This window comes from Ambystoma mexicanum, chromosome 10 (genome assembly GCF_040938575.1).
Source record: "Ambystoma mexicanum isolate Mex_15411 chromosome 10, UKY_AmexF1_1, whole genome shotgun sequence".
Taxonomy (NCBI): domain Eukaryota; kingdom Metazoa; phylum Chordata; class Amphibia; order Caudata; family Ambystomatidae; genus Ambystoma; species Ambystoma mexicanum.
This window is the reverse complement of record NC_090932.1, coordinates 738,368,981-738,381,766: the sequence shown is the minus strand read 5'-3', so window position 1 is coordinate 738,381,766 and position 12,786 is coordinate 738,368,981. Positions and strand designations below refer to the sequence as shown.

General features: G+C 43.5%; 1 protein-coding gene across 2 annotated transcripts in view; it reads right to left on the bottom strand.

The window, feature by feature from the left end:
- Nucleotides 1-12,786, bottom strand: part of TSC22D2 (TSC22 domain family member 2) — a 229,837-nt gene that overhangs the window by 9,413 nt on the left and 207,638 nt on the right. Inside the window, exon 2 of one of the 2 annotated variants that reach the window (XM_069618376.1) lies at nucleotides 11,791-11,842. In XM_069618376.1, coding sequence (XP_069474477.1) covers nucleotides 11,791-11,842 — 52 coding nt within the window. Of the gene's footprint in view, nucleotides 1-11,789; nucleotides 11,843-12,786 lie in introns of those variants that run through there. The other variant, XR_011276074.1, reaches the window with a different exon arrangement.

Sequence of the window (12,786 nt, the reverse complement as noted above, 5' to 3'; positions counted from 1 at the left end):
CTCTCCAAAGCTCTTGGACCTCGCACTCCTAACCCATCATCCTCCAACAGACAAGGCCCCTGCTCCAGATGGCTCACTCCTACCCACAAGACCACATCCTGAAATGCAGATGTGGACTGACCTTTCACTTCACATCTGCGTAGGCACAACAGATTAATGCCTACAGGGCAGAAACACTGAAGGCTATAACTACTATTGGAACAGAATCTCCAAAGCCAGCAGGGAACTCTACAAAAATTCAAGGCTCCTCCTTGCACTTCACCCTACACCACACCCAACCACTTCAACTCCCTCTGAACACCTAAGACATTGCTGTGACTAGAAACCACACTGTCTACTGTAAATTAGCAGTACTGCTACCCCCACCAGCCCCCTGCACAATCATCCGGGCTCTGATCCCACCCACCCCCGCCCTTCTCTACCGTCCCGAATTACTTTACCTGCTAGCCAGCAGCTGTCCACCAGGATCTCCTGGAGATCCCTGCCCTCAAAGATATCCTTTCCTTAACCAGTGCCAGCAACTTTGCAAGATCTATAATTAACACTTCCCGCACGTTCCCAGCAGCTATCAAGACATCCCACATCAAACCCCTGCTCAAAAGCCCTCCCTTGACCCCCTCCTTCTGCCAGCCAACTACAGACCTCTAACACTGCTTAGTAGCCAAAGTAGTCGACAGATCAGCCTACTCCCAGCTATGCCTTTTCACTGAATCAAACCTGCTCCTCTCCCCCTGCCCAGTCCGACTTCAGAACCCTACAAGGAACTTGAGATCATCCCAGATGGAAACTAATGAAGCTTCAAAGAACCTCAGACTCGGAAGGCTGTGCTGAGCCGCACTTATCCTTTTGGACCTCTGCAGCGTTTGACACCATTGACCAGCGCACCATGACAGACTCCACTCTCTAGGCATCAGAGATGCAGCATTAAAGTGAATATCCTTCCTCTCCAACAGATCCCAAACTACAGATGACTCCCTTCTCCGACTCTGCGCCCAGTCACCAACGAAGTACCACAGGGTGCATTTCTATCACCCCTACCCTTAACTCTCCATCTGAGCCCCGTGCCTGCTCTCATCCGTTCGTATCGCCCATTTTGCTAAAAGTTTGCAGATGGCACCCAAATCTTCAAGATTGCACAGGACACTTCCACCCCCTCGCTTTTTGGCTCAGAAAGACCACTGGATGACAGCTAACCAACTCCCCCTCAACCCCGGAAAACTGAAATCATGATATACAGGTAGACTGACCTCTTTCCCCTAATCAATCCCACAACTCCAAAACAGTGAAGAGCTTTGGATGTACCATTGATGTGATGGCGTCAGATCTGCATCCAACTGTCAGAATGCCATCTACACCTATGTATTCTCTGATGCATCTCCCTCTCCTACCCCCATAGAGTGACTGCAATCCTGACTATCATCCCTGGTCTAGATCATGCAAACTTCCTATACCTGGGTGCCCTAGCATATCAACTTGGAAAACTCCCACCCATCACACCTGCCCTCCATGTCCTGCACTGGCTCCATGTCAGTCCGCCCTCAAGGCTATGTGCATCACCCACAGAGCTCTGCATAAAAAGCTCAGAATATCTACAACACAAGGTCACCCGCTACAGAAACCTGTGATTAGGCACAGCTCTACTCAGTCATCCATTCCACCAACTCGACCAGAATAAGGGGGTGGGGGGGGGATCATCCTTCTCCATCCAAGCACCCTCTATATGGAACTCTATCCCTTTTAGTACCCCCGGCATAGAGTATCACCTCGTTTTCCAGAAGGCACTCAAGACCTGGCTTGTCCTGCCTGCGTACTGACTGACTTAATTCAATCCCAAACAGGTAGGCGGGGCCATCAAGGAGTCACACAAGGAGAACCAAGAAAGTACTGAGCAGCCACAGAAAGTATTCCCGTAGACCTGCACTTCCTCAAAAAGGTAATCAGCTATGACTCACGGGTACGTATTGTGCTCCATTTAAATGGAAGATGGCTGTATCTGCCCCAAGGAACTGCCTGTCACCCACAGTCCACTGCAACCATCCGCTAATTGATCGCATATTGTACATCACCTCTTCCACTAGAATGCAGCCAAGTGCCAAGATGTGGTCTAGCTGGACAATCTCCCCGACTTGTATAATCTCCCCCCCCCCCCCCCCCCCCGAGAGCACCGTCACCGTCTTCACAGCAGCCATCCACTAGCCAGTTCCACAAGGGTCGCTAGCAGGGACTTGGCCACTAGTACTTCCCTGCATACTGGCTAAAATGCACACATGCTTTCTAAACTAGGGATGTAACGGTATAACGGTATACCGTTAAAGATACCGTGAACCACTCAATTGAACAAAAATAACCGTCACATTGTTTATACCGGTATACCGTTCATACCGTGAAGTGTGCTTTTCAATCTAATTTGGAAAGGCTGCAGTAAGCAAGTGCGGCGCAGTCTTGGTCTTGCACTGTTGGATGTGCCATCTGCCAAGTAGTTTCAGTTGGAGCAGTTTTTAATGCCATTCCATAAACCACACGTGCCTGACACAAAATCAATATGTTAGCAATAGGAAGAATAAATACAGTGCCAAGAAAGGGAAACGGTTTACTTTGGGTTGGCGGCTTTGGGGTTTATATATTTATAATGGATGTTTGCTAAAAATATGACAATGGGGATTTCCCTGGTTCTATCATTGAATTTACATATAATAAGTCACGCTGCGAAATTCACTCATCTCTGTGGGTATTCCCTGCTGCCATACCAAAGGGTAACATGTCCGTGATTACATGAACACCTTTTGGCCCGCAAGGAAACTAATGGCTGTAACATAAAAAGAGTGTGTGTATATGTGCACAAGCTTATACTACCATCAGCCTCCGTTGATCTGTGGCATGCAGGTTATAAAGATGGCAACATGTTCATCTTCACCAGTAGCCAGTGGGGGAGCTAAAAGCCAAAATGACCACTTAAGAAAAGCTATTCAGTTTGCTTTGCCAGTCGCAGTAGGCCCACCCCCCCCCCCCTCCCTCCTCCTCCTCCTCCTCCTCCTCTCCACACGTGTGTTTGTTGGAAGCAAGGGGTGGCATTTCAGTGGAATGTATGTTGAAAAGCCCAATTCTGGCCCTGGGTGCCTGGTTTTGTTTGTGATAAATCTGACAATTTATGACCTTTTAGAAAATATTTGTTAAGATTGGTTAACTCCACCTGCTATACCGTGATAACCATGATATACCGTCATTTGGCAAGAAGGTTATAATACCGTCATAAAACTAATACCGTGACACCCCTATTCTAAACCTCAGACTTCGATCCTGCAGGGGCGTTCACCTACAACGCTTTGAGGCCATACCAATAGCACTAAGGCGCTATACAAATGACATTGCATTCTAAAGCCTCATTTAGTACAGCATCACAGTGCAGAGTTTTAGGTTGGCAGCTGCCACAATGCTGTGGTTTCAAAACCATAATTTGAGAGGTAAGTTGGTTTAGCTTTCAGTGACGAGAATAGAAAAATGCTTTGCAAGAGGGAACATTTTTCTGGGGTTGGGGAGTTTAACCAGCAACTGATAGGGAGGATCTTCTAGTATTCCATGAACAAATTGTCCAGAGCAGAAGCTGTCCAGACATGACAGGATCATTACCTCGCATACGAGCAGAATATACTAAGACAGTGGGGGAGGGGGGGGAAATCAGGCTAGGCAGGGATGTTAGACTATATACCACGATGCTGGTGCCACTTCTAAGCATCAACTTTGAAGTCTAAATACTTCAACATATGCCAATGTTTTCCACATAAGCACAGCCCAACTAATGTGCTCACTACAACTCTACAGCAAACTGATGTTTACATTATAAACATTCATTATGAAAATGTGAAACACTAAAAATGGCAAGTTGAGCAAGTACTTAATGCGTACAGCCACGCGTATATGGTGATGGGATACCGTGGAAAACATTATTTGGATGTGTTGAGATCTTCAAGTACTCCACCATACTGAAGGAACCCATGCAAAGTTGAGAAGGAAAACATAAAATCAAAGTGTTGCAACTCAAACCAAAGAAGTCAAAAGGCAAATTAGTGAGCAGCATGTGTAATGAATGCCTAATTAAAAATCCACCAGGCATAACTATCCATACCGCTTGCAATATTGGACTGCCCGCCTGAAGTGCCTGCCTGTTACGCCTGGGAGACTCTCTGTTGCGAATCGAGGACGTTGCTGATTTTGTTCATTCACGGATTGTGATTGGCTGGCAAGAGGTGGGCTGCTGGTACCAGTGGGATCTACACTGGCTGTGTATAGACTTTCATGGACTTTTATGATTTTTGGTACTGATTGTAGTGTCTTTCTTGTAGAACCCGCCCCCGGTGCACGCAGCCAACGCTTTAAAACATTCGGCGCACGCGCCCTAGCGCGCGCCCCCGAGCGGAAGTGCCCGCCTGAAGTGCCTGCCTGTTACGCCTGTTGGGCTGACGGGCGACGATAGGCGGCATTCTGCCTGTTCTTTAGAAACGCCAACAATAAGCTAAGTATATTGTTGGGGACGACGAGGGGACACAGTGGAAATACTTGTATGGGGAGCATAACTTTCGCAGGGTAAACCAAACTGGGGATTTGAATTGCCTGAAACTACTTGAGAGGTCGGAGACGGGAAGCCTTTCCTTTATGCTAATGTCGAGGAGACGTAACAGCTTTGAGTATGTGTATAGTCGGCCCCCAGCGAATGGCCGGGAATTAAGACCAGCGAACGCATTAGGGGTAAGAATGTATGACGATATCTTATCGGCGCCGCTGGTTTTCACACCGGTAAGAAACACGCTGCGAATGGCAATGAACATGCCGTTGCCACCATCACCTCCAGAACCCAGTGATTCTACGTTACTGGAGGGGGCGGCGATGGCTCATTCGTCCATGTTGTCAATGAGAGGAAAAGTGTCTAGTAAACAGGAGGTTGCATCGAGCTCCTCTATTTGATAATATTCCTGAGGAAAAGATAAGCAATGCCCCAATATCCTCCTTTCTAGACACACCACTTGATTTTTTTTTCAGTGGATAATGACTTGCAGAACTTGTCACAACCCATACACGAGATCTCCCACTCACATGCTTTGGTAAACATGGAATTGGAACGGGACCAGAATACAAGGATAGCTGACACTCTAATTCAAATTCTACAGGAACTAAAAATTCACTCGAGAGGCTTTACTGAGCGCCAAATAGTGCAAGCTAAATTAAGCTCAAATAATGGAATCCCTCCCTATAAAATTGACCACGCGCCTTCTTGCCTTGGGGGTGATAACGGCAAATCCCTCTGAAAATGCCCCAGAGACCAACATGGAGGAATTGAATGGTAGGGGGTTGGCATCTTCTCCCCCCGACAATAGCTCCGAATTCCTCAGAGATTCTGTCTTTACAAAAACTGAATGGCAGTGGGGAGGGCATAAAGGGTAAAACAGAACATAAAAAGAAAAACACTATTAAATCTGAGAAAAATAACAAAAAAGGCTCTCTCGTACGCCAACAGCCAAAATCAAAAATTTGCAAAACATACATGGAGGAACTTCATTAGGAAGGAGGTGGACCAAGTATTGATTGCAAATTTGGAAGGGAGCGACTCCCTTAGTATCCAGAGCAAAGAGTATTCTGCTCCCGCTAACTCCCTAACTGAAGAAATGTCTCACAAACTGAGTATGATTAATAAGGGAGAGCCGCATATTGGTAAGATTCTTGGTAACCCCCTAGGGGAGGGGCGGGGGAACAAACAGACATCCCAGAAATGTCTAACCCTACTGTAGGGGTGGATGATCAGGTAGCAATAGTAGGGAATATTATAGAGAGAGGCCGAGCACTTAAGGATGGGGTTGATCCGAGGCTGAGGGACCAGCCACTAGCACAAGAGGCAAATATGGCAGGTGGAGCGGCTGGGATAAAGGAAATGGAGGCTATACCTAAATCATCCATTGGGCCCCTGCAAAAGCGGATAGGGGATAAAGAAGATACGACAACAGTGGAGGCCAACTGGAAACCAGTATTAGAGATACCTCAGACTAATCTGGGAATTATTCCCTCCATGCTGCAGGAGGATTTGCCGGTCATGATCAGCAGGGCGGTGGAAGGGGCGCCGATGACTAGATTCAACTCTGACTCGAACCCGGGCGGGGGGGGGGGGGGGGGGGGGGGTTTAGCTGAGGATAGGCCTATGTTATACCCAAGACGGGAAAAGGAGAAGCTAGATCTGGAAATAGTGGAACCGTCAGTGGAGAAATATGCCAATACATCCCCTCCAGATGGAAATAGGGGGGAGATGGTAGTGCCACAGGATGTGCATAATGCACCTCCCCCTCTAAGTCAAGTACAGACAGTCCCATTGAGGGTACAGGCTGCAGGATACTCCCCGGATGTTCAGGAATCGGCAACTAACCCTTTCGTAGGGTGCGGAAGGGACAATTCTAGACCACCTAAACACTAGATGGAGACGGAACTGAGGGATGTAGTCTGGAGGAAACCATGTTATATGGATTTCCCAAGTGTACTTCTGTACCCTCTATTTGACTGTGGTAATCAACCTCCACTAAATAGGAACAGAATTTTAACCCTCATTAACGATATTCCATCCTTGGCGGAATTGTCGTGCATGGATATTAAGAGAGTGGATTTTATCCACCCATATTGTTATGATCATGTAAGGGTTGTGTTCCACTTTCAGTTGGTTTTTCATAAATTACTAGCTGAATTAGATCAATTTAACAAAAGGGGGTATGATGTTCTGATCTTCAGTGATGGACTGAAGGTCCCTCCTGATAGTGAAATAAAAGATGTCGAGACCTCTATATCCTGGTGGATCTTTTCAACAAAGGGGTCCAGAGAGTGTACCGGAACAGGAAACAAGTTGGAGATGGCTGGCACTGAGTCTACAAGACTAGATCTCCAAACTCCAATCACTCAAACAACACTATTAGGGACTGAAAACATCATCTCACTGATTTGTTGGAACTCCCGAGGGCATTCCTATCTTTCTTCTTCCATCGAATTGGGCTGTAAATTAAAGTCTAATCACATAATCTGCATCCAGGAGTCCTGGATGACGTCTATGGAACAATTTGATGGTTTTGAATGTGTACATCTTCTTGCCACAAAAGGCTTAGTGGGTCGCCCCTCTGGTGGTATTATCACCGTAATCAAGCTTAATTGTGGGATGGTGGTGAAAGAACTGTATAGAGAGCCCCCTTTTGCTTTGGGTACTTTAATAGAAATCCAAAACAACCCATTGGTGCCATAGATTTTAGTATGGAATGTCTACTGGACTCCTGGATTTGATTTGTATGCTCTGTTGTTGAAAATTGAGATAACTGGAGAATTGTGTGGTATGCTACCCTGGGGTCAAAATCATGTTAATGGGTGATTTAAATACAAACATGAAATCCCTGATGTCTGACCCTAAGGGAACTCTCACGGTGCCCTCCAATGTCTCAATAGATCGCCAGATTAGAGGTGTGTCGAACTTTTGTGCATCAGACAAGAAATTTGTTCATAAACTGTGGAATTGTTTTTTTTTAAATCATGGGGTCTGAGATCTGTGCATCGACAGCAAAGGTGTGATGCAGACTATATAACCTGGTTTGCGGGGAATAAGGTCTCAGCAATTTATTACATTTATATTTCGGAAGCGTTATTTAATTCAATAGTGCACTTTGAAATTTGCAGGACGATAATGAGTGATCATGGTATGCTTGAGCTTGACTTGTATGTTGTAAGAGGAGTGGGAGATCAAGTCAGGATGCCGCGTGATCTGGAGCCCAATTCTACGGGGAAGAGAATTATTTGGCATGAGGGAAATGCTGAAGCATGTAACAGGCTGTTTAGAAATGTTTTTTCCAGGTCATCATTTGAAGACAACTGTGAGAGCTTCTCGCATGTAAATGTAGGACAGCATCTAAAACATTTAATAGAGGAATCGGTGAAAAGAACTCGGAATACAAATGTAACCAAGTCACATGCTCATAAATATGACAACGGTGAGGCAAGCTAGAATTATACTCCGTAGATTATTTAAGGAAATGAAAATATTTGCAAATCCCAGCCGCCTCCAAAGTAGAAGGGGGGAGATATTTGAAACAACAATATAAAAACTGGTTGCGGGGATATAAGTATAAATTATATCAGGCAGATAATGAAGAGATGCTGGGGGCTTTAACACACAATTCAGCCCGCCAATTTTGGAGACTGATTAATAGATCGCTGTTACTGAACCAGGATTGTACTCTTAATCCTATAAACAAACAGATCTGGGCAAACCACAACTAATCTGTATGCAAAAAGAGATCAGGGTACTGGTCTGGTAAAATCCTTAAATAGTCTCCAATGGAAATGTAGTTTCACATATAGGGAAATAAGGAGGAGAATCACTATCAAGCCCTTCCAGGGCGGCGGGCCCAAATGGTATATCCAATCAATTGTTGAAAGGGGATCCGGACATGTGGGCCAAGGCATTGGAAATCTTGTTTAGGGATGTCGAACGATCTAAATCCATTCCCCAAACGTGGAACATGTCTTTTATAGTGCCCATATACAAGAAGGGGGACAGACTGCTTCCAGCGAACTATAGACCCATCGCACTTTTAGACGCAGATTCGAAAATCTTCGCTAGCCTTGTACTGCAGCAAATTGAAGCTTGGATCTCTGGAAACAACATTCTGTTTGAACCAATTCGGCTTCAGGAAAAAGTGTGGTACAGAGGCTGGGGGCCTTCTTATAAACTTACTACAAGAGATGGGTTGGAAAAAGGGTTCCTTACCAGTTTACTTGGCAAGTATGGACCTCTCATTAGCGTTTGATTGCGTGAATCGTGGACATCTATGGACAAAACTCCAGAGCTTGGGTATGCCATTAGAGATTCTAGCAATCCCAATTCATCTCCATGAAGGATCCTGTGTCCGGATCAGACTAAATAATGATGGCCTCCTGTCTGCGCCAATAAAAACATTTAACGGCTTAAGACAGGGATGCATTTTTGCTCCCACTCTATATAATTTGTACACCACAGATATAGGACCATGTTTGGAAAAGGCTGCATTAGTACAACCTGCAGTCGAAGAGAAAAAAATGAGTTGGTCCTCGTATGCGGATGATTATTTACTATTTGACAGGACCCAGGTGGGCTTACAACGTTTGCTAACTGCTTTTCTTACTTATATGACGGAAAATGGTCTAGCGGTGAATGCTTTGAAATCAAGCGTTGTATGCTTCACTCAACATAGAAAATATTGTAAAAAAAACCTGGTTTTTAGACTGGAAATTAAACAGTATAATTTTATCTGGGCTTGTTCGTAAATGACACACCTGAGAGAGCACTTACCTTTAATCATTATATGATGAAAGCTAAAGTCTGTTCCCTGCAAATGCGAATAGTAGATCAAAAGTTTGGGGCTTTTTCATCCTTACCATTACTGAAATACTACAAACTTAAAACTATTCCGAAAATCACTTATGGCATTGAATTCTCTTTCATTCAGGGTAAAATGAACTCAAATAAACTGAGTCGTTTCTGCTACGGAAAATGGTATGGTGCATTCATAATTGTGTGCCCATACCAGCTATAAGATACGAATTTGGATTACAGTCTTTAAAAAGCATTATTGAATGGAAATGTTTGATGTTATTTCGAAATATTGTAAGCAACAATGGAGACACCCTATATAATGCTATGTCCACTTTACTGATCAAAGGCATAACAAAATCTGTTTTCATGGAAAAACTGGTAGAAATATGTAAAAATCTACTGGAGAAAGTAGATGCTACAGTGAGCTCTCTTCTCCTCAATTCAAAAAAAGTTAAATTACTGCTAAGAATTTGTGATTGGGACACCACTGTGGAGAAACTTAGTCAATATAAATTGCATGGTCATATGGTATCATTTTATAAGGGTGCGGGCGCTCTGGAACCGTATCTCTACTCATTCCCTCAGAAAGCATGGAGAAACTTCATGAGATTCCGTTTTAATGTGCTTTCAACAGGAGAAATCATGCTAATTAGAACCAAGGGGGCGGAGGCGGTAGCGGCTTGCAGATTCTGCAGAATAGTTGATATTAATGAGTCACTAAGACATCTTTTAATTGATTGCCCTGCGTTGCTACAGGAAAGGCAACGACATTTTAATCGTTTTGTGTTGACACCTCAAAAGTTGACCTCGAATTACTCTGGAAACGTATGCTGTTTGATAACAAAATTCCTCTGCAATTGGCGGTTGTTCGTTTCCTAAAGTTGGTATGTAATTTGGCATAAGGTTGAGTCAAATACAAAAGTGTTTTATAGCATAAGGAAACCTTTTCCATTATTTATGCAAATGTGATGAAATGTTATGAACTGTTATTTCGTCCAAATTTGGAATGTAAATGGGTATAAGATTGAACTAAATGCAGACCAGTTTTAAGTACTTGATAAATGCAATAAGGGATTGTTATGGTTAATTCTTTCCCGTTTTTTATCCTTCTTTTCTCTTTTTTCTTTTTTTTTATTCATCTCTTCCTTTTTGTGATTATGAATGTGAATGTAAAGGTGATAATGTAATGAATTGTTATTTTGTGAAGTGATTCTATTTGCTTGTGTATTGATTTGTAAAGGTTTCTTTGAAACCATACACAAATAAAAATAAACAAAAAAAAAAAAATATATTGGACTAGAAACCACCCAGAAAGAAACTATTTTTTTTATAAATATGTATTGGGAAAGGTGCTCAGATCTATGAGCATACACCCACAAGTCAGACTGCGCCGTGGGCCAACAAAAGAGTTTGCCAATGCCCCAATAAAAAAGGGACATAAAATGAGAAAATCCACTATGCAATACCGGTAAGATGTCTGTGGGTTAAACTATTTTTGTCTGATCTGCAGGTTGCAGGTTTGTATTCCGGCAAGGCCAACTCAGCCTTTCAACATTCAGAGGTCGATCGATTGGGTGATAGTAATGTATTTAAATATGTCCTATGTAAAGCACTATATTAAAAAAAAAAAAACATGTTAATGTGCATGCCACATGTGGGAGAAAACAAACAAAGCTGCGACTTCTGCAAGGGATCCAGCTTATAAAATAAGTCGAGCAGAGAATAATATGCTTAGGAAGCTTGGTAGTGTGGTTCGTGGCAAGTGCGTCACCCACTAACCCCCTCGACCCCCCACCATCCTCCTGCTTTGAGGACAGCATAAGCTGAGCTCTCAAGTTTCCCAGTTGCACGAGTAGATGAGTGAGAAAGTCATCCAGTCCCCAGTTTCTTGGAATTCTGGATTTGTAGTCCTAAATTACAAATAAAGAAATCTACAAGTCCCAGAATTCCAGGGAGAAAAATTGACTAAATTGTTTTCTCGCAGGAAACTGGTGAAGTCGTGAGCTCTGAGGTTACAGGGCTAGAGCAAATAGAACTACGCATTTGGAACAGTTGGATTTAAATGTTAGGGAACATCCCAATTCCTCAATTAGAAAGTGGCAGTCACTATCTTGCAAAACTGCATAAAAAAGTTGAAAGGCATATTAATGCAATACTTATTGCTGAAAGGTTAATTCAAGGCAAATTGGAACTAAAACGTAGCAGCTTGAGGTGCATGCCAAAATGCGGAGTGTAATTCGGTATCAAAATGCCAAATCAAAATCTTTCCATAGTAATGGCATTGGCATTATGTCGGTTTACTCCAAGATAAGTCGCACCAAAATAAAATTGCATTTAAAACTATTTGAAGAAAGTTGACAACCTGACTGTTCATATCAGTAGCGTTTCTCCCCATGCATTGTCAAGAATGTTCACATTTTACTTACCATTGCCTGTTCTATTTTGTTGTCAATGGCTACAACACTTGCATTGGATGCGCTGTGGAAAGAAAGATTACAATTAAAAACGTGCTCCCTTCATGCTAAAGCAGACACTGCGCAGGTTAGGCCCTCTGGTTCAGTTGCATGGGCTCCTCATGTGTACGACTAATAGGACTAATAGGACAATTGGGGGATGCTTTCGTTACACAATTTGCAGGAGAAAAACTGCTGGGAGCTATATAAACACACAAGACATCTTAATTAACTGTTTTGTGATATTTCATACATTAAGAAAAATAAAATAAGTATTTTTCATGGATGTCCAGTCTAATGGGTTGCGTCAGGATCGTCCTTGACATGATGCTTTACAAGATAGTGCACAACATTTAGGCTGCCATGGTCATTTGCCACTCGAACATCTCGTCATAAGGGACATGTTCACCATGCACCTTTATGCTAGTTCGAGCAGAGACTGAATGAAAGAATAAACGAAACGAAGACAAGGAGGGGATGAATGTGTGGGTTGAGAGTTTACACTATGTCAAGAACGAAAATAAATACATTCCTGGCAAACGGTGCCCACTTATCTATAAACGAGTTTCACAATGCTTTCCAAAAGGAAACCATAGTGCTGCTTTATTAAAAACAAACTACTGACACAACTTCATACTACACAGTTCAAAAGGTGCTGCCCGTCAAAAAACCTAGAAGAGCTACCTCCTTCTAGGTCAGGAGGGTGTCCGTTCATGGTCGGTAGCTCTACAGGAGCAAAGTGCAGGCTAAATCAGGGCTCTTTTCAGAAGGGTGTACTTAGAAAGTGCTTGCTAACAACCCATTTGACAATCCCTACATCAGTCAAAATTAGGGTGAGTTTCGATGTGTGTGAGAGAGAGGGCGGGGTGTTCAACTTCGTCACCAATACCCAATTACGAATTTGAAGCTCATACACAATGCAATTTTCGAGAAGGACCTCATACTATACACGCCCCCCACAATCATTCC